Source organism: Melospiza georgiana, chromosome 5 (genome assembly GCF_028018845.1).
Source record: "Melospiza georgiana isolate bMelGeo1 chromosome 5, bMelGeo1.pri, whole genome shotgun sequence".
Classification (NCBI taxonomy): Eukaryota; Metazoa; Chordata; class Aves; order Passeriformes; family Passerellidae; genus Melospiza; species Melospiza georgiana.
The window spans coordinates 12303510-12327085 of NC_080434.1; the positions used below are offsets into that span (position 1 = coordinate 12303510).

Consider the following 23576-nt stretch of genomic DNA (forward strand, 5'->3'; position numbering starts at 1 on the left):
TCAGTAGAAACCATCAGAATGGAAGACCAGCAAGAAACACCATGGCAAAGCCTTTTTAGTTTCTTTACTGCTCATCCTGTCACACTCCATTTTCCCATTTTACTGACATACAGGTACTAAGCAGTGACAGGGGGCCAATTTTTTAAGTCAAAATCAAAGATTAAGTCCTCTGAGCTATGAAGGAGATACTTGAGTAAAGCACCTGACAAACACTAAATATTTGATATACACCCTTTGTTTATAGTTCTAGTTTCCTAAACATCACAGGATGCCAAAGCAAGGAAGGTCAATCCAGCTGTGTAAGAGACATGGTGCTGTCAGTAAATTTCACCATTACACAGGTATTTTACATCACATTGAGATTGCTGAACTATCAAAGCAAAGGCTACAAGGCAATTTTAGTCATAATGTCGCATCAGTATTATGGCACCGCACCGCAAACCCACGAGTAAATTGTTAGTGGACCATACACAGTAAGTTACAATACCTGAGGTTTAGTGCATTCCTGTGAGCCAAAATGAAATGAATGCCATATAGGAGGAAAGGAAAAGATGAACATTATCAGACATGCCATAGTACATTCCACCACTATGAAGATAATGTTAAAATCATGTTAATGAGGGTCCACCATCCCATATAAGTTGGCTCTACTGCAGAAAGCTGTGCTGCAACTGAGAGCACTGCATTTAACTTTTAATTCTTGAAAAGCACACCATGCATCTGCATTTCATGTCTGCTTTTATGCTACAGAAAACTTTCTTCAGAAAATACTGTTTGAACCTTCTGAAGAAAAGCATTCAGAGCCTACTGCAAATAAAACATAATTATGTATCAACAACCAATACAATAATTCTACATGCTAACTCTGTGGATTTAGGGTAAAACAGACTATAGGAAAATTACACATTGTGAAGATTTTGAGGATAATATGACAGCAGCTTTGTTATTTTGAGTCTTCTATATGTAACACCTAAACTAGTACACATGCACATGGAAGAGCAAACTTGAAAAAAATTATATCATATTAACCCTTTTTCAATTTAATTTAATGCTTTCATCTTTTTTAATCAAAAATTTAAAAATTAGAAACTAAAATGACACCCTGACAGATACTGACCAAAGAATGGATGGGCAGCAATTCCACAAGATATGTGCTATAATATCTCTTAAATTCCTATGTATTTCCAAAAAAATCCTCCTTTTTTCAATTTTTCAAGAAATTAAGACCAATAAAATGAGGTCAAAGGACATAAAATAGGAAGGGCTAAAAGACAATGCAGCCTGCAACACATATGGTTAAAGCAATAGAAGTAACATTGCTAGTGGAAGTGAATGAGGGAATAATGTCTACAAGATCACCAAATACTGTAAAAATAGGAGGAAACGGACCAGCATGAAAAGCCACTAAAATGTAGTTAATACATTGTAAAATTCATTTGAGCTTATTTGACTCTATTTGCCTTCATAAAAATAATAAAGCCAGGCATAAGTATTATATTACACTTGGAAAAGCAACATTTTACTGTAATTATTGTAAATTTTACAGTTTATTTGGCAATCTCTTCCACCTAAATATGAAATCTCGCTTGCAATGGATTTCCCAGCACATAAACAAAACCATTATGAACTTGCACAACAGAATAGCACAGGATGGACTTTTGCTTTTTAGTACCAGTTAAGCTTACAAAAACTCATCAGGCACACCTGAAGTGAAATTTATACAACAGGCAAGGACCTAAAAATGCAAATGGCACTGTGTAATCTAAATATTGCCCTTCTAGAGTTAGGTACAAATCACGCTACCACTGTTTGCTAAGCACAACACACACATCTAAATAATATGAACAAAAGTAATTATTTCTGTAATTCCTACAAAGTACAATACCACTTTTTTTCCCCCTCCAAATACAGGCCAGTAAAATGATTTATTTTCAAACCAAGTCAACTGGCACAAATCACCTTAAATCTAGAGGCAGTTAAAACTGCACTGAAAATTAAACCATTAAAAGCTGTTGTATAAACAGAACCAAATTGTTGGCATAAAATGTAATTATTCGAGTCATGAGGAAAAGCCTGTATAATTAACAGATGTAATCAAACATCTACACACTTATAGACACACATTGAATATACAGTGAACTGGCAAACAAGTCAAGGAATAAAGGGTAAGGAAAGAAAAACTGAAAAAGTTAACAACTGCATTGTACCAAAGATGGCATTTTAAAATCACTAAAGCTCTCACCCTGCAAAATTATGTGTATATGGCTTACATTGTACAAAATTCAGCCCATGGAACTCAATGAGATTAAATATGCACAAAGTCATTTATGCCCATGCCTTTATGGTTCTACCAGATTTAGGGCTTAAACAAATAAATGAGAGCCAAAGACAAACAGCTTTTCCCGTATTTTGCTCGCAGTTGTAATCAATACAAAACAAACATATTAATCTAATAGAGCTTTTCTCAGTTTAAAAGCCATATAAATTATTTCATGGAAAAAGTTTTAATTATTAGTTTATTTTCATCTCAAGAGAAAGTCTGGAAACATATGTAGATTCCCTCCCTCATCACCAAAAGCAATCAAGTAAAATGACCAAATTATTTCCTCCATGATGGGCAACTACATAGCTCACTAAAATCCAAGTATAAAGGGCAAATACCATCAGAAGTTCATTTCAATTTTACATTTCAGTTCTCAATTCCAAAAAGAAATGACAGATTTAATCCAATTTGGTGTACTGCCATGCAGCACAGTCCTTTTCAGGCAACACCTGTTATCACATATGTGAATGAGTGCTTCACTAACTGACCTTTTAACACAATACACTGAACTAATTCTACTGTAACTTAGAAAGTAGAAAAGGAAATGAGAGCAGAATTTCCTTAACAATTTCCCATAATGACTGGAACATTAAAAAATAATACACGACATTCACACTCATAAGAAACGTACTTTCAGCTCTGAACTGAGATGCAAGCTGCACACACGTTCACGCACTGATGGAGCCACATTCACAGTTATTTTGAAGGGAAACCTCCCCACAGAAGCACACTTGAAAGATACCAGCAATTTTAGTCATTTTGACTGTGTTATTTTCAGTAGTTTTCCTATCTATGACCTGTTGTGAACCATAAATACAGAGAGCTTACCGTATGGTAGCCTCTAGGTAGAGGTGGCTTCCCCACAGGATAAGGGTCAACGGTATCAATAATGGTTTGTCGCTCCCCTTTCTGGTTGATTTTCCTAAACCTCCTTCGAGATTGCCTGTGAGATGCTTGGCGCTGGAAATATTCCTCATTTTCTTCCATGTAATCAACCTACAAGAGATGCAAGAGAGTGTGTCTTTTCCCACATGAGAGAAAAATGTTTCCCTCTTTGTTTGAAACAGAAGAAATCCTATTTTCAAAAAGCAGCAGCCAGCTTTGAGTTTGCTGCATTTTCAGCACTAAGTGTGAAATCGCTGCTAAAAAAGAAATAGAACAACATTAGTATGGAAAGGATCACAGAATATGATCACTTTTCAAAAATGACAGAAGAAAAATCAATACATTACAGAAAGAAAACTGGTACAAGAGAACACTTGCGTGTTTCCCTATTGACATCTATTCAGCATCTTCCCTAACTGATCCATGGCAAAAGCTTCACTCTTCAGGCAGGACTGGTTTTCTTATTTCAAGTATTTTGAAGGCATAAAAGGATTTCTAATAAACTGGATTTGTGCATTAAAAAAAACACTTCAAAACAACAACAGGGAGAATAAAAATACCTATTAGGTATATCCTAGTATAAAATTAGTCTGCTCAGTTTCACTGTCTACAGAGTTTGAAGACTACTTGAAGACTACAAAACAGCATGCTGACATGAAAATATCTGAACTAATAATTCTGGTTTTCCCAGAAGAGAATGATCTTTTTGCAGTAATTTGGCTGAAAATCAACATCTCTTCTGTGTTTACCCTACTAATAGAAACCTTACTCGAGTTATTTGAGACTAACAAGGAAATGAAGAAAAAAATCACAGCTTCCAGCATGGACTATATAGGGGGATTCAGTTAATTCCTGCTACTCAATTCCATCCCTCAGGATGAGAGATGAGGCACCCTGAAAGGTTCCTGCACATTTTTCAACAAGGAAATGTTAGACAAAATACTGCTATGAATCTGCAGCTTATCCATGTCAGAAGTGTCACACATCAGTCAGCCCAAGTGACAAAGCACAGCCTTCAGTGCAGTAACTCAAACGGATGAGCACAGCCCCTGGTTCACCAGAAGAGCAGGCAGTGTCTATCCCCTCTGCAGGCAGGATCTGTTTCACGTCTGACACCTTCACACTCACACCCTGCTACACCTCTTGTGTGCCCAAACAACTCTGGGATAGGATTCTTTCTATTCAAAGTACAATTATTCCTTTGAGAGCCTGAGTGAAGCATTCAATTTCATCTTTCCAGAAGTGTGGCAGTTCCATTTTTTGGCAAACACTTGCCTCTGACCTAACATTATCCATCAGTCAAAAAAATTTCCTGTTGTTTAGTCATCTCCTTTCCCAATACCTATCTTTATACCACTCCTCCTTATAACTTAAAAAGAGAGTGTATGTGAAACAGGCAGACATTCACACAGCTACAACCAGCGAAATTGTATACTTCTAGAAAACAGAACTGGGACAACAAACTGTTTCCTAAATGGTCTGATGCAAGCTACACAAACTGGAAATAAACAATCCTAAAGTAATACCACATTTTCCTGAGCTTCCACAAGTTTTACAGAAAGTGCTGCTTTTTAGAAAAAAAAATGGTTAGTGACACAGTCTATATTTAAGCTACCTATATGGTTTAGATAATTGTCATACCTCTGTGATGAACTGATCTGTATCTCTGTGACAGAGAGAAAAAAAAAACTAGCCCATCAATTCTGCATTTGTTCAGATGATGTGCCCTGAGATGTCAAATAAAACTTTTAAGCCTGTGAACCCTCAGAGACAATGTTCTGCCACTGGACTACAGCAGATGCTGCTAACAAAATACCCTCACTTGCACCCAGAAAGGTTGACAAAATTTAAAAACATTCAAATTTATTCTTAAAAACCTGAGACAGTTGAGATTAAATGTAATTCAAATATTAATTACTTAAACTAACCTGAAATTAATACTTTAAAGCATCTAGGTTTACCAATAATAATACTAACAAAAAAAAAAAAAAAAAAAAAAAAAAAAAAAAAAAAAAAAAACCAAAACTATTCTGCCACCACAAGAAAACTTTAGTTTTACAAGAAATTTGAAAAAGTAAATGTAAGAACAATATAAATTATAGATATGACATCTCATATTTATTAAAAGATCATGTAGAAACCAGAAAATCATGAGTCTTATTGGAAGCTGAAGTGTTACCAAAGCTGGCCTGTAAAATTTGAAAGCAACTGACCGAAAATATTCTTACCACAATCATTTCAGAAGGCTCTAAAACAATGCATTCACATCCACGTCTGAAGCTGCCAGCAGAACGCTTGCCAAAACTGGAAAACAAAAATATTTCAGTTAGAAAAGAAATCAGAGCTATAACAGAATTCAAAAGCGTATTTACATCTTAGCCAGATATTGTAAAGCAGAAGAAAAACATACATACCTGTGTACAATACAAGTTTCATGCATATGTCCTTTGACAAATAAGTGAGACCCAAGGACACTGAGAGCTGTCTATTTCGTATTTACATAGTTCCCTAAGAGTATTTGCTAAATAAGTCTATTAGCACCAAAACAAGTGTCAATCAAGAGCTGTGTACTGAAGAGGCACAGTTGATTCTGAGCTGCACTAGAGAGTTTGATCCAGTATCTTCTGGCATTACAGTATTAAGTTACCTAAGCTATCTGCATTTCTTTAACAAAAGCTAACTGGCACACCAAAGAAAGAATTAAAAGGCTGACCAACTTCAGTTAGCTCTTTTCTACTTTAAATGAACTTAATAAGGAAGATGAGTGTATTCCCAAATTAAATAGATGAGGACTAAAGGCTGTTCTGGCCTTTCACAGACATTCTCATCATAGTGGAATAATTAAGCATAATATTTTGTTCCCTGTAAGAAAAAGCTGAAAGGTTTTTTGGTTTGGTTTTTGGAGTGCTCTGCCCGTATTAGATGTATCTGTGCACCCACAGGGTTCACTGCAAAGAATCCTCAAAGTGCAGATGTAAAGGTGGAGAACAGAGGACCAGTACATGATTCAGAGAAATCCAGGACCTCTACATTTAGATTCTCAATCATACACCATCAGAGTGGAAGAAAGGCATCCAGCTAAAGTTTTATGTCAGGGGTGTGTGATTCTTCCTCTGGGTACAAATGCCAGGTCAATGCCAGACCTTTCCCATTGCAGACTGGAGGGCAGGACAGACACTAAAATGCCTGCAACTTCAGGACCTCTCCAAGTTTTCTGTAACCAATCCACTCTAAAATAGCTGAAAGCCAATATAAGTATTTGGCCTTTCCCTTTCTTCCACTTGGCACTGTGCAACAGACTTGGGAACCCTTCCTGTCTGAAGCGCCCAGGGCAACACCTTGAGAAACAAACAGAACTCAACAAAACTGCAACATCTGAATTTTAACCAATGCTGGCATGTGGCAACACACTGAAGCTACAGAGTTTGTGAAGGACAACTGTTTTAAGCTTTATTTCCTAACTCACAACCTGCAGTTCACAGATCATTCAGAGCAGTCTGTCTAGGCAGTTCATATCTATGCTCCTGTCCCGCCTGGCAGTCCGTAGAAATGAACAATTTAACTGCTACCCCAAAGGCTAATCTCTTGACAACAGCACATTTATAGGCTCAAAAAGAAGGCAGTCACATATTGAAAAGAAATGCCAGCTGTGCTTATTCATCAAAATAATAATCGCATTTAATGGTACATGGGACTTTTACAATAGAAAAAATTTTCCAGAATACTAGGCCTCTTGAAAAGAAATATTCAATAAAGAGGTCTCTGAACAAAATGCTTATTTTCCTGGAGGCAAACACATGCTTCATCCTACAGTCCAGCAACAAAACACAGAGTTCTTTACTCTATGATACCATCTTGAATTTTATGCAATTTCAACCATTCTTAAAGACAGCAGAAAATTAAGCCAGTATACTGATTTGTTAAACTGTTGCACAAGTGTCAAAACTTATTTTCTCAGCCACCAGTCTGATTCATACCACAGCTTTTCCTTACAAACAGTAAGGAGAAGTAAAGAAAGGAGAAAGTAAATCAACTCAATGATTGAAAAACGAAAATGCAAAAAATGGTGATTAATAAGTCAACTTATTTGATACTCTAGTTGGAAGCACAGAGAAATATTCTCTTCCCACTTAGAAAACACATATTGCTGTATTTTTGCCAACTCATTTTTGTAGCTTTGGACCTCGGAGAAAGCACTCATTTCAACAAAAAATGCATGTACACTTTTCAACTCCACCTTCCTTCCTCCTCTATTGCTGTCTGTAAGTATCAGCTTGAACTTCTGTCTGTTGCTAATTGCTGCTGACATGCCAAAGTTTCAAGCTTGGGCAAACAGAGTGAAAATGAAAAGCTGTGTTTTGGATGTGCTTTTCTATTCTTGAATAACTTGTTTAGATTTTACCTTTGAGCACCAGAAGTAGTCAACATATTAAGACAGAAGGCATGAATTCAGTTACTATAAGGAAAATTCTCAATTTCTGCCCCCAAATAACGCGTTGGCTTTCACAGCAAATAACTACGCCACTCCTGGACTATTCAGACTCCTATGACAGCACGAAATTTATCAGAGCAGACAGTGCATCACATGTATATATTATCTTTGACCAAAGATCACAAGGCTCTTCAGGCTGTAAACAAGCTCTCTAAACTTTGTGAAGTGCTGTAAGAAAGAAGACGAGTAAATCAAGGCACAAGAAAGTCAAATGACCTTTCAAGCGCCGCAGTTCTCAGATGGCCACACCAGCTAAACCTCCTGACTTCCAATCTCTGGTGAAAATTCACCACCAGTGAGAAATTCACATAATCAGTGAAAATTAGGGAACTCTCTTGGCACTATCCACTACATCTGGGCACTTCAGAATTGTCCATCTCTGACTGTGGTAGAACATCCATCACAACAGTGCATACCCTCTCCTGCAGAACCGCACTTGAACACAGGTTTTTTGTTCACCTGCAGCTCTGAGAAACAACTGGCATCTTAGGGTACTGCTAATCCTGCTGTTTCAATTCATTAGACTGACATCAAAGCCAGTAAGTTGTATCTGAATTAATTTACCAGAGTTTCCCACAGGAGCAAAAATTAAAGACCAACAAAAAAGTACTTCAGTGAGAGTCTTCTCCAAAACACCTAGCTGCAGCAACCAGCCACTCAGTAGAGGAGGCCATCAAACAAACTCTATTTAATTGAAAACATGTTATTTGAAACATTAGCATGCAATAAGAAGCAGCAAATATCCAATACATGATACAGTCTGTTTACTGAGCTGATAAAAAAGTCCAAAATGTAAAATCTTGTATAAAATTCTTTATTATAAGAATGTGAGGCACTGGAACAGTTGCCCAGAGAAGATGTGGATGTTCCATCCCTCGAATTGTTCAAGACCAGGCTGCATGGGGCCCTCGAACAACTTGGTCCAGTGAAAGGTATCTCTGCCCATGGCAGGGGATTTGGAATTATCTGATCTTTCAGGTCCTTTCCAACCCAAGCCACTCTGAAACACCAGCAGAACAACTTCATGTAAGGAACCACAAACAGGCGTGTGAACTGGCTTGTGGGATGTTAGGTACCACACAGAAACAGTACCAAGCAAAAAAAGCTTCAGTGGAAGAGCTGATTATCTTCTTAATATCAGCTCTACTCCAGTACCTTTGACTAAACAATATTCTTTACAAAATTCTGATGCCAGACTTTCCACAGAAAGTGAGTTTCACTACCCAGATTTCTCACAAAATAGTCATCAAAAGTACTGGCTAGCTAAAGTACAATGCAGAGAGCCTTTATTAGCAGGTTTCAATAGGTCAGGGATTTGACAAATTTACTTCTTCCCTTACCATAGGGTGAGATAAGCCTGTGCATACAGAGAGCATAAGCTTAAACCCCATTTTTGTTTTTAAAATGCAGTAGAGAATTTTACATTATATACACTTCACATGTGGTTGTATCATACCATTCCATTTAAATCAATGTCTTATCAAGCCTTATTAATTTTGACTCCTAAAAATAGTTTGTTTGCAACTATTAAGGCAATGGGACATCTGAAAGAATCACAGGTTTGCAACTATTTTCTCTAAATCGGTGATGAGCGTAAGAGAATTTCACCAAAGGAAGATGAGGCAGTTTAAAGGTATCTTTGCAATTGTAGCTGTCAATATGGGATGCAGAAGTTATAACAGTAATTTAGAAAGCCAGAAGGGCTGCCTGGTCAGGATATTGCTGCCTCACCTAAATTCCCCAGAGAACCTTGTTTTGCAGCAGCTTTTCCAACACTTTTCTTCCCTACTACCAACACAAGCTCTGACTTGACATTCCCCAAGTATTAAGCTTCACAGATGCTATCCTCAGTACCTGTCCTAGAGATAATTTCACTTTTGGAGTCCTTTTCTATCACAGTACTCGTATTCACATAGGGACATTGAATGCATGATGTGAATATAAACCTACTTTAATTAAAAAAAAAAAAAAAAAAAAATACCCCCCCCAAAAAAAAAAAAAAAAAGAACAAAACAAACAAAAAGCCCTAACCCAAACAACTATGTAAAGATATATAAAAATATTATTTACAGGAATCCACTTTATAGTGGACAGCCAGGTATTTTCCCCAAGCAATTTCTCCCTAACTACACTATTCCTTTAAAGAATTGACAAAAGTCTAATTTCCCACTTGACTATTCAAAAGCATTATTTCCCAATAAAGTCACTAGTATTAAAAAACCCTGTTTTTTCTCACTATGTATTAAAAGCAAGTATTTTAACCCATGTCAGTAGTTTACAATTTCATTTGCATTTTAATGCATTCTTAAATTGAATTTACACTGATCAGAGATGACAGTTCCCCTATCCATAAGTGTATCTTACTACACACGTTTCTCAGCTTACAACTTGTTATACTGTATGAAAACATACATAGCTGGCTAAAGAACGGAGGTTTCAGTTTTCAGGTCTCATGCTTGTTAACAGAAGACAAGTTTTAAATGAAAATTAAGGGGTTTGATGTTCCCCAAGTTTATATTCTCATTTTTCATTAGAAAAACTCTTCACTATTATGAAACTACAGTAGTTTAAATGTGCCTATGGCTAGCAAAAAACAACACAATAATTTAGGACCATTGTCTGCATTTATTCCCCTTCAAATTGAATAGATTTGCTAATAAAACAAAACAACAGAGTACTTCAATTAAATGAAACATCTAAAGCCACAAGCAACACATGCATTTTTATAAGCACTTACACACAGAGACAGCCAAAAACTTGCAGGTATTGAGGTGACTTGTTCTATTCTTTCTCTTATCATCATGACATTGGAGGACAAGGCAGTTTTCTGCAGACATGACCCATCCATTTCCCCAGGTCCCCAGACATCCTCACACACGCTCACACAGATGCTCTTTTCAAAGCTCACAGGAGAGGCAGCAGCTACTGAAGAGGGAATGTTTCTCTATCAGCATTCAGCCCTGTCCCCTCACCCTGGGCCTCCACATTCCTGTTTTCACGTCAACCCAGCTCCCAAATGGAAAGTTATTTCTCAGCACTGGAATGTAAATGCATTCATCAAAAGTGATGCAGAATGTGAAGGAAACCTCACAGCACCAAGAAAAGGGTTTTCAGTGTTAAGCCCTGTTCTTTTTCCCTCTTAAAAATCAGAGATCACACACATAGAAAATTCAATTTCACTAATGACAATTTTGCAAAAAGGACAGACAAAAATGTAGGGTTTCCTCTACAATGTAATCTTAACTTTTATTTATTTTTATATTCCCTATATACATTAGCTTAAGGTTTTAGTAAAACTATTTCTAAACCTTACAAAGATAGCTCCATAAAGTATGGTTATCTCTGCAGTGCACATTCTTCTGCAAATAATATTAATACTGTTATAACTTTATGTATATGTAATTGCAATACTTTGAACAAAGCTGCTGGTTGAGAATCTATGTAATTGACATTTGCTCTGAATCAAAAAGAATTTTCTATTCAAACAAGCTGTACTGAAAGGAAAAATACAAGTAGCAAATTTTCTTGTTTCTCAATTTCTTAGAATCATATAAGGTATATGTAAGCAAGGAAATTAGTTCAATACAGATTTTGCTGCTTTTTTATAAAAAAATTACAATATAAATAAAGTAGAAATCTAATGGATGATTATTGAAATGTTTTATTCCAAAACTCCAGAAATCAAGATATTCAAAAATTTTCTTTGTTCTGAAGTTTTCAAATGGTAGGTACAATAGGTTTAATATCACTGATGTGCAGTATTTGCCAATGCAGAGCATCTAAATAAACATGGAGATTAAAGTAAACATTATCCTTCCCCACCTTCACTGCAGCCAATCTCTTTATCTGTGCAAGACTGTATATGAATAAATCCATAAGCACAAGGCTATGCACAGTTCAGTTCAGTTTCTCAAGCTTTTAACATATTCATGATAAAAATGGATCTTAAGTTACATAAACCCAATACTTTAAAGCACTTTTTGTGAAAATTACATTGCTTCAGTTGACACCTACATTTAGAAGAAGCACAGAAAACTACCAAAATGAAATACAGAGATATTGCATGAAGCATATTTAGAATTTGAAGTTATGTAAGCCAAAGTGTCTTCATTTGCTCTTAGGTAGCCCTCACCATGAAAATGCTATTATTACCATCACCATTTACATTCAAGTGCTATCCACTTTATTTCCAATCTTCCTTCTATCATCTAGTTCTCAATATCAGAGCAGAGAGGAGTCCCCATCCCACTGGGTGGATCATGAGCTGCATGTCCCACCTGCACACTCCACTTCCTCACAGCAGTGAGCAGGTCATGGCAGGCACCTGCTTTCAATCACTGCATCAATTATTATCTGATGAGACAGAAACAAACGTGAGCAGAATGGTTGCTCTCCAAAAAATCCTAAAATCAAATCTTGACCTAATAATCAACATTCAACTAGCAACAACATCAAAATGTTAGTTAGATTTAGTTGTAAAGCCAACCAGTCACACTGAATTCCTTGATGAAATATGGAGCAGTAGTAAGTAGACGTCTGGAAGGGAAACAAAATGGGGACTATTTTTTAGCTCTCATTTAGAGAGATAAGAAGGGATGCAGGAGGAGAAACTTGACTGAATCTTTTCCATTTAGAACTACAATATTTCATTTTGGTATGTGCAGATCAGAATGAAAAGCATCCGTCCCTCTACATGGTTTATTCTAGCTAGGTTTCTTTATTTAAGCTAGGTTTAGCTGGGTTTCACATCAGTGTGCTCTGAAACCCAGACCTCCATCCAACTCATCCTTGCCAAGGCAAAAAAGAAAGTTACAATTAAGAAGCTCATGTACATGCACAAGCCATTCCCAGGGGAAGGCATAAGTGCTCTGATGAAAACTAAATTTGGCGTGGCCATTTTCTGACCCCTCAGAAAAAAGGCAGAGCCCGTCATGCATGCAGAGCCGCTCTAACGTGAACAGCGCTCCACTGGGATGAGGCAAGGCAGGGAAGGCAGCAGGGCTTCCCCACGCTTAGGGCTGCACGCTGCAAACTGTGAAAGAAAGAGTTTGGCAGCTGAAAGACAGGGCATCTTTATACAGAACATCAAATTATCTGATAATATAGGCTGACTTCTTTGATTCTCGTTTGAATTAGTGCCTGTCTTTTAGGAAAAGCAAGTAAAGATGCAAGGGAAGCCCAAGCTGTTTTTGACTTGTAATAACTATTCTTTTTAATAAAAATGTAGTGGTCATCTGCATATCAAAATAATAAGTAAATCTAGATCGGGGGGCTTTTTTTCCTTCAACTTATTTAATTCCTAAAACGTTATTCTATTTATAGCACTCTTTTTAGCAAAAGCAAGTCGCTGCTTTACAGAAATGCTTTTCAGTTGAAAGGAAAATTGAGATGCTGGCATGTTGAAGAGGCATTTGCAGAACTGTCACTACTTGCAAATCCTGGAGACATGAGCTCACTGCATACCATGGATAAGGATGATTAGGCTTATCCAATGTCATAGGATAGCTTAGGTGTTTACAGGCCCAGATACAACAGCTCATGTGTCAGGGAAGGGACTCACTTGTGATATCACAGCTAAGTACACGCCACTTAATAATACCTGGGAGGAGTGTTTGACAAGAGAAAAGGGCCTGAGACATCCCTGCAGCTCCCTGCTTGACCAGGGACCCAAACCCCCTGCTGCCTGTGGGGGAAGAGGAGTCATGGTGCCAAGGATAATAACCCAGCAAACAGACAGAGAGAATGCTGGATGACTAACCAGGCCATTTTAAAACTACAGAATAAGCACATTTATAGGAAATTAACGCTTTAAATAATTCCTGCTAAAAATGTGTAGAAGCTAAACTCCAGCTGGAAACTTTAGTGAACCACTTCAGTGTTTTGAACACTTTTAGTTAGCATCCTTACAGATGACAGACTATAGTGTTTTATCTGTGTAATACTCATAGGGATTTAATTCTTATGCAAATGCAACCCAGATCAGAGGTTGCATTAATCTGCTAATTTATAGCTGACTACTGAAAACACTTCAAAAGAAGTTCCTGAAAACACACAGTGAATAATTTGAAATTAGCTAGATTCTAGAGGTTTGTTTCCATAGAAAGTCCTCTCAGTCACCCCTAAAACATGTGATTTATGATCTTCACACAGTTTTTCTTTTATAGCAGATTACTGTTTTGAAAAGTGAGGTTAATTTTAAAATTTCACCTGGTTACAAGAGTGAATATGGTAGCAAGTTTGACTAGTTTAGGTAGACAAGTAATTGTATAAAGTTTCACATTTGTTACTTTTCATAATGTAACATCAAAACTAAAACAATAAGGTGAAAAATGGTTTAAAATCCCATATGAAAAAGTGCTTTTAAAAATAACAAATGTTTTGCGAATTTACTGTAGAAAGGGTAGACTCTCAGGGTCTTTATAGCAGCAGGTAATCCTGAATACTTTTCAGAGGAGAATACCACTTAGTGTTCCTTTACAGCCCTTTTACATATATCACACTAAAGAAACATTTTGGTGGCATTCTTCTGTTGAATTCAAGATATATGTTCACAGACTAAATATGCAATTATATAAACAAACAAAACTGGAACCTACTAGTAGAGGCAACAACAAATTTAGCTTGTTGCAGCAGTTCAGCTTTGCAACCTATCTAGAACAGAAAGCTCGGAGGCAGGTACCTCATCAGCACACCTGGGAATAGATCCTTCTTTGGGAAAAATTACCCTTATTTTAGTTTTAAATTAGAAGTTCTCATATTATTTTATCTCAGAAAACATTCAAAGATGAAAGGTTTTTTCCTAACCTACTTTTTATCTTATTCTTTCAAATAAATAAATAAGTGAATAAATGGTTTGAATAAAGACAGCTTTGCTTATGCTTCATGTCAATGACGTCTGTGTTGCCATGGAGACTGCTGTGACATCACAAGATCTACATAATGGTCTCAAAGAATGAGAAGTTGTTGGAAAACATTACTTAAGAGGCAAGACCTTGTCTAAACACAGCTTGGCTTATTAACATTCATGAAATTCATTAAAACAGAGGAGTATTTTTCCAATGTCACACAAAGACTTTAGATGCTAGTTTCTAAATGAAGACTTTTTATATTGCAAATTACATAATAAGCATTTTTACGTCCCCCTAGACTTTCATAGTAAAGGTATTATAAATTCTCATGTTTTTTTGAATTACTAAAATAACTTGACACATCCTCTAGGTTTTTAGAAGTAAAACAAGACCATGTATATTGACACTTTCCACACACACTTACACACTTAACTCATTCAATACAACTAATTCATTCACATGGAAAGCTAAACACTTTCCCTCAACAACAAGTTTCCATAAATTAGTGTACAGAGCAAATGTATTCAAGATACATATGTATATTTGTGAATGAATGAACAAAGTAAACCAGTGGAATAGGAGTGACAATTTCGTTTTAGTTATTTACATCATAATTTGAAAACAAATTATTCCTCACTTGAAATGTTATACCACGTCTTGTACCCCTAGATTTGTTTTTCAGAAACATTTGGAAATTTTAGTATCAACTGCAAGAAAACTCTCAGACATTTTCAAATCTGCTACAATATGGAGCAACATTTTGTTAAAAAGACAATTTGTGGAAGAATTACAGTAGTGGAATCACGCTAAGAATCAAGACAATAATTCTAATTCCTTTCAGTTATTCTACAGTCCTCCAAATACACAAGTAAACATCATCATTACTTCAGCTTATTTAGATGGTTGTTCAGCAAAATTAAGTTTGTGAAAGTTTAGATCCTGAGAGGTTCACACGAGGCAAAGAAAAGGCAGTGTCCTCTGTCCCCTCTCTCTGCCTGGGTATAACTTCTCATTTTGGTATTCTTTATGCTATTTTTGCACACAGTTCCTTTTGTTTTAATTTTGAGGTAAGCAATGACCAGATTACTTCAGTTCATTACACTTCTTAAACTTGTCCAGAGATCCTGAGAGCACATAAAACAAACAGGGTCTTCTTTTGACCTCAGCAAGAATCCTATAATGCTGTTTTCCCAAGTAACTGAGGGGGGTTTTGATGTTTTGCAGGTCTGTACTACAACTCAAAACCTTAAGTACTATTAAATTGAATCAGAGGAAGAGATTACATAAGAGGACATAATATCCACTGCGAAAAGGCAACTATTTTCTTCAGACAGATACCTATAATTAACAATGCAAGCAGTAGCAGATACCCTGATGTAGGGGGTCTCACATTTAACTTTTAAATAACCATTTACTTTATTATACAGAGAACTTTCTCCTACGTAATTTCTCAAAAAGAATTCTGAATTCTTTTCCACATCCCCATTTGTATGCAAGCAATTTATTACCATTTCAGAAAACAGCTTTTTAATATTAAAAAATTCATATTTAAATATTTAATATTAAACCAAAATTTTAGAAAGAAAATTTTGAAGTGTGAGTACTGTTGAAATAAAATATATAATATATCATTATAATGTACAGAAAAGTATTAAAAGCAAAAACCAAGATGAACAATGTTTCCAAGATTGTTTAGATGTTGCTCCTAATGACTTCAAATTGTGACATGCTCCATTAGAGACCCTAATGCTGAGTTTAGGAAGGTGCTTCTAGCCAATGAGACAAAAAATAAGCTAAAAAGAAGAGTCAGCAATGAAACCATACTGTTTCAAGGCCAGCTTTTACAGCAGCAGATTTTAGAAACCAGGCAATCAACTAAACAGCACCAACATTTTTGAACAAGAATAAAATGTCATCAGGAAAAAAAGTGAGTGTTTCCAGTGGAATTAATCTTTTTTGCACCCAGATGGATGGGTGAGGGAAGAAAATAACAAAAAAAAGTCCAAAACAACCCCCACCATTATTCCAGCATATTTTTTTTCAAAAATTAGTCAAAATTTTAACCCAAATTTTCTAAGATTTCAAGAAATGGGATCTGAGACTTGGTATCAGTCAGAGTCATCAAAGATTACATTGCCTCTATCAGCTACCTTAAAGGATTCTCTTTTCCTCTCCTGCCTTTCTGCTCAAAATTATGCCCCATGAATCTAGGTTCTTAAACTCTTCTGCTTATTTTTATTTTTTCCTTATGGTCCTTTTCAGTTACTTTGAGCTGTTAAGATACATTCATGCTTACAAGATAAAATCTACTGCTTGTGTTATCTTAGATTTTGTTTTCCATTGGCATTGGCAATATCCCACTGAAAAATTTTCATTATACTTAATCTGCAAAGCAAATGCAAAAAATAACCTAAATTGGTTCACAGGCAAAACTCTCCAACAAGCAGTGGTCTGGATTTATAGTGCTGAGTACTTTGTTTCTATGCTCTGTATCACAAGTGCCATTTTTTCATTAGAGTAGATATACTTCATTTTTAAGTATTTTCATAGAGCTGCAGTTTCAATGGGGAAGATAAACAGCACTGAAGTGAATAAAGCAGAATGTAAGAAACTACTTTACTTATTTAAATGCACTGACAGTGGCATTTAAAAGTGGCAGGAATTGTCATCTTGACCCAGCTTACAATCACCATGCATGAAACTATGAAACACCTAACCCAAGGATCTCTCAAATCTGCAAGCTCTGCACCACCAATTAATGGTGTCTCCCCTATGGAAAGCATAAGAAATTATTGTGAACATTCCAAAAAAGCCCCTGAGCACGAGCAGGTGATCCAGACCTTCTCAAACCCAATGTCAGGTCTTTTGTATAGAAAGAGAGAGAGAGAATTCTGCAGCTCTAAGTTTATACAGCTAGAAACTGGTATAAGATTTGCATTTGTGAGAGCTCCGGAAGTTTGCTTTTCTCCTAGCATGGGCATTTCCATCCTTGAAAGCCTCCCTCTCCTGAAGAGGAATCAAAACAACTCAGGCTCACTGAAAACATATCCAGGTCATTTGACACTTTTGACTTCGTTGTTATCTTGTCATTACAAACTTGGCAGAAAGCCTGGTAGCACCAGACACACAACGCTGAATTTCTATTTTTGTTTTCAAAAGATGCCAGTGTAATAGATTAAGTCCCTTAACATTTTATCAGCTCCACAAAAACAAAATTCCAGTAGCACTGAAATATGACAGGAACCACACCAGACACCAGCCAATCTCATCATTTAGGAACTGTCTCCTCTTCTATTTCCCAACACCTCAGATACTGTCATGATCAGTTTCAGACCTCAATAAACTCTTCAATTACTCAGCAGAACAGAAGATGGATGGGATAAAGGATAAATTAGCTGTAAAAATAATTTTAAGTATTCATATTTTAAGGAACCTGTACACCATCTTTCCAAACTCTAGGGACATTTTTGGGTGACATGTAGCCTGTGCTCTGAATCACAATTTTGCTGAAATAGCAGGCGACATCACAATGCCCATCAATTTATGGCCCAGCTAATTCAGCTCAGCCAGAGCAGACTGCGTCTGAAGTGATGAAGTCAGACTCTCCTGAAACCCTCCCCACATGCCCTGCCAGCCCTCAGGGAGCTGGGCTCAGCCACAGCCCCACGGCAGCTCCAGCTCCTCCAGAACCTCACAGGGAAGCCTGCAGTGACCCACACGGGCAAGTGCTGGATTTCACTGGCAGCACTGGCCATCATACCAACAGATGAGCAAATTCAAGGTAGATGGCCAGATCAGGCACTCCCAGTAAAATGCTACCTCTTGTAAGCAAGATTTTATTTTCTCTAGGAGTTTGAGTCTCAATAAGTAATCAGTCACACTGTGCTGTGATACACCCAATTTTCTGCTTGCAGGTAACAGTAAACATCTCCATCCAAAAGGACAAATGCAGTCTTTTGGGTAAATGCAGACAGTACAAAGCAATTAGTGTTTATTTCTCAATGTCTATTTAAAATTCACTGTGAGTAATTCGAGATAGCCACACAGTCATAAATGGACTGACATCACTACTACTTCCAGCTTCCTCCTTCAGCTCATGAGCTCAATCTTTCCTAGATTAAACCCTAACATCACACTCCTGCATGCCTCAGTTTCAATTGATGGGACTGAAATGCTGAACCAAGGCATTCAAACCAGACAGAGGACAAGACAGCAGGGGGGTTAGCCCACAACAATACCACACTCTCTGCCTTCCCACCAGCCCTCAGAGACAATCATGAGCACGGCTCCAGAACACCACCAGCTTGATACAGACACCAACACAACAAACACGTCACAGGAAAATCCAGCAGCAGCAAAAACAGTGAAGTTTTCTACTCAAGATAGAGAGTTTCAAGGGCAAACTAAACCCAAAGCATGCACTTCCAAGTAACTTCTTAAACAGACTTTACAGATGTTCTCTGAAACTATAACCTGAGAAGTTATTTGTCTCTGGGAATGTCCAGTGTATGGTCTCGATGTTTCCATCACAATGCTGCAAATCTTTAGCCATAAGCAACTCAGAACCTGGAGAAAGCTAAATTAGCTCCACACAGCTCTTGATCAACTCCCTCTGCAGCTTAAACAACTAAACCAGCAGTTCCCAAAAGTACAACTGAGCCTCCCACAAGTTCATTGTTCTAAAATTCTGTTTCCTGCTCAGGGGAAAAAAAAATAAATATCTTTTTAGGGGATTTTATCATGGTTTAAATATTTGTGTATACTGATCACTCCTAGTTAAAATCCCAGTTTCATTCTGTTATCTCATAGGTGTCAGCCAGTAATAGCCAATATTAATAAACTCTAAGTTGCAAATATATGAGTCATAGTGAGAGGATTTTATCATTGTGATTAAAGCTATCAGCATAATTTTACTGACTCAAAAAATCAAAGGCAATTCCGTATTCAGAATATAAATACACCACCAGTTAGATACATGTAAATCACATAAAACAGCATGATTCAGACACCACAAAAATTAGAAAGTATGTTTCAGATACATAAAGCTCTATAAATGCACGTAGATAGCCAAGGGCTCTGCTCCAGCACCATTACACTCACATTCATTACCTGTCAAAATAAAAAAGTCTGCCAAAATCCCTAACAAATTTTATCCTGAAAGATTACTTTCATAAGTTAATGAGGATGCACTTGGATGAGGACAAAACATTCTGCATAAACTGAGTTTTTCTATTGCTTTACACCCATTCAAAAGAAGTCCTTAATTTGTTCAATGACTCTCTATTATGATTACATATTCCATTCCATTTTTTAAGTTGTTTTACTATGGGAAAGACCAGAGGGCTAAACCATCAATATTTAAACACATACATCCCTTTTGATTTTGAAAATAATGAAAAATAGATGTTCTTTCACTTCCAAAACTTAAATCTTTTAATTAGAGGAAAAAGCTTAAATAATTGCTCCTGTATGTAAAATCTGTGAAGTTGCCAAAGGGAAAGCAGCTCTCCATTCCATATGAGGCAGTGAGGGAAGGGCTGGTTGGAGGCAGCAGCAGGGAAGGAAAGGAGGCTGCAGGAAGGAAGCAGCAGATGAGCAAGCAGTGCAAACTAAAGCCTGGTTTGTGGGTGCAATCAGCACAGCGGGATGCCCGAGCAGCACAGCACACACTACCAGACAGGCTGGGAAGCATCCAGGAGAAAAGCAAAAATCCCCAAGTACCAGAGCCAGCAGTCTGAGATAAACTGCCCAGCAGTTCTGTATTTTGTATTCTGCTAAGAGATGGCTGCATCCTCTGGAGGCCAAGAGCAGGCACGAGGTGAGCTGTGGGAGACCCAGGAGACCTTCTGGTGCTGGAGCTCCCATTTAAGGAACACAAAAGAACCCAGTGCAGTCTGCACTAGAAGCAAACTTCTGGTAGAAAAACCACACAGGAACTCCAAGCAAATGACCAAACGTGGTGAGAGCATGCAGCAGGCCAAGGCAAGCTGGAGGCCATTCCAAAAAACATTCAAGAGGGACTGTCACACAGTTGCTGTCAGTGGCCATGTGAAAACACAGGAGAGCCAGGACAGCCCTCAGGGAATTTTATTTTCTCCTCATTTATTTTCTGGAGTTCATACATAAACCTCATTCTACCATGTGAACTGCTTCAGGGTACAGATGCCCAGGGGAAATGACAAGGGCACTGAGTGTTAATTTGTGCTAGTTTGATGGTCATGGTGGGAGGGAAGAATTAAGGAATGTTTAACATAATATATGCCTGATGTGTTAAAGTGAATGAAGAAGTTTGTAGATATTAATGGGAAAAATGGGGGGAAAGAGGTAGAAAGGAAGAGGGATGGTCTTCCTCATATTAAACTGTCAAATTTAACTGTTGTAATTCACAGAAATTAAACAGGAGAACAAGATAAAGCTTTACCTCATGTCACCAAATAAATGGCAGTTTTAATTGTTCAGAGCACAATTCTTTAAAATCATGCACTGTATATTATCCCAAAATAATAAATTAAAGACAATAAAATCCTGCCTTATCTTATGAACACTATTTGCTAGCTGATGGCTTGGAATTTGAACAAATACAAGCTAAACTGTATTACAAAAGGGAAATAAAATTAAACTCATGCTATTTTCAAAAAAAAAATCCAGACACAGTTTAGATGTTAAAGTTTCTAAAGCTAAACACTCAGTTTAGGACTTCATGTATTCCAATATCTCATCTTGAACAACTTATTATTTTAAAATTTGGAATTAAAGACTTGTCTAGTAGCTAGTTACAATTTTACAAGCCATCCAGTAATTATAAAACTTTGGCAAAAATTGGCAGCTTTGACACTCATTTTGAACTGTTTCAAGAGGTAGCTATTTTCCCATATCTCATATCCTACAAAGCTGGTTCATTTTGGACTGCTGTGCTATTTTTTATTTACATGGGTTTTAGTAGTATTGCTGCTCCCAGTAAATTGTTCTTATCCCAACTCATGATCTCTGCCTTTGTGTCTCCCAGCAGAGAGGGGAGTGAGAGGTGTCTGGTTTGGGAGACTCTCACTAGGTGGGGGACACTAAATTAGGGTGTGCTGCTCCTAAGCCACAGCAGTGTAAAAGCAGGGGGGTGGTCATTTCTTATGCTTTTAGACATCTTTGTGGTGGGGGAAGAGGGTATTTTTAAAAACATTCTTATTCTCCAACTATATATTAACTATCTGCCAAACCTAGTGTCTCTGATGAAAGAATTTTAAATGGTACCTTAACACTAGAAATGAAAACCAAGGACACAAGGATTTGGAAGAAAGAAATACAGTAAGTTTACCTGACATGACATATACAACAAAAGAGCATTTCCAGTGTTACTCACCAACCAGTCTGAGGATGCTGTATCCAAAACTAATGCAAGCAGATCAGCTAATAGAGGACCCAAATGCAAATAATATGCTGAGCATAGGCAGTCAAATGCACTAAGGTACTTGCAAGTGTCAGCTCAAATCTAGTGAGAGCCCTCTGTCCTGTTCTTTGCTAACTCACATGGCAACTGCCATGAAGTTTTAAGAGTAAGGTCAAATTCTGCACAGGACTGAGAACAAACCTGCAGAATTGTAGGCAGATTTGTCCACTAGGTCTGTCTAAGTTACTCTGAGATATGACTTTTGCTCTGGCATGTAAATACATTCATTTTAAAGGAGTGAAATCCAAAAAAATAGCAAATGCTCTTGAAATTCGGGGGTTAGGGTGGAATTAGTGGGATGACAACACTTGTTTTATTTTAAATTTGGTCAGCTACTGCCCAGCCATCGTTCAGTGAAGGTGAGCTTGAGGAGGTCAGGAGGACAGGCATGGGGAAGCCCTCAGCCTGAGCAAGGACCAGCAGCCCAGAGAACCATCCAAAGGGATTTACTGCAGGTGCATGGGGCAGGTTGGCAAAAAAAGAGAGAATAGCTTTAAAGTGGGGGAGAAAAATGAGGAGGTTTGGATGGTGAGATGCTTAGGGGTGAATTACATTTGGCTCTGGGAAAAAAAAGTTCGGGAAATGAGAATTTTCCAAGTCAATTGTATTTGGAGAAAGGAGCATACTTCTTGCTTTCTACATATCTGATTGCTCCTACACAGACTTCTTGGCTCTCTTAATCACAAGCTACACATGTTGCAAAATAATATCCTAGTGGCTTTTTAGATGGGCAAAGATAAAATGGATTAACCTGAAAAAAGCCCACATTAAAATAGTGTAAATATTAATTTACTACTGCAAATTTAGTTTACTCAAATGACAAACAAAATCAATTACTTTGCAATGTTTAGGTCTCTCCCTATCACTTGATGTCAGTGATGCATGAGGATAGGCTCCTTTTGCTAAACCATAGCCAGCTCATTTCAGCAGTAATAGGACATCAAGATGCACAAATTATGCAAAACTGAAAAAGGCCCTTGAAGTTTTTACTCCCTGTATATGCAAATAGTTTCAGCAAACACTTATCCAGTAACCATCTTCTGTCCACTTTTGACACTACTGCTTAGATTCCAGAATATCACCTTATCAGTTCTTTCTGGACAGCAGCCTTTTCATTAAGTCTCACTCCCTTTTTTCTGAGCACCCTAAATTCTTACTTTGGTATTTCTGCCACTCATTCTCTTCTGCCTGGCTTGTATAATTGAGCGGTTCTATTTCTGTCCCAGCAGTTTACTGGCAGCATAAGTAAAACTGGAAAATTTAATTTTCTTCTCAGGCCATTTTCTCACTAAATAAGTCAATCAATCAATAAGTCATTTATTAGCCGCCAATATTCCAGATCAGAATTTTCACCTGGGTGCCCTCTCACTTTTGCCAAGATTTTTATTCATGGATGAGCTCAAAGCCCAATTGCAACTTACTCATTTAGAAAGAAAAAAACCTGATTGACCTTATCCTAAATTTTAAGGCACTCACCTACCATTCAATGACTACAGCTTCTAAGCACAAAGCCCCTCACTAGAAAGGCTCTGGTTTTGCTCTCCTGAAAGACTTTCTATCTCATATAATTAAAGTTTCTTAATTTTG

At 37.2% G+C, this 23576-nt stretch overlaps 1 protein-coding gene across 7 annotated transcripts in view; it reads right to left on the bottom strand.

Annotated features, from left to right (window-relative positions):
* RAPGEF2 (Rap guanine nucleotide exchange factor 2) overlaps positions 1 to 23576 on the bottom strand; it is a 184833-nt gene that overhangs the window by 84783 nt on the left and 76474 nt on the right. For 5 of the 7 annotated variants that reach the window (XM_058025311.1, XM_058025309.1, XM_058025307.1 and 2 more), the window contains exons 5-7: positions 5437 to 5512; positions 3152 to 3319; positions 488 to 505 (exon numbers count right to left, since the gene is read on the bottom strand). In XM_058025311.1, the coding sequence (XP_057881294.1) occupies positions 488 to 505; positions 3152 to 3319; positions 5437 to 5512 (262 nt within the window). The remainder of the gene's footprint in view (positions 1 to 487; positions 506 to 3151; positions 3320 to 5436; positions 5513 to 23576) is intronic. The other 2 variants (XM_058025312.1, XM_058025308.1) reach the window with 1 other exon arrangement.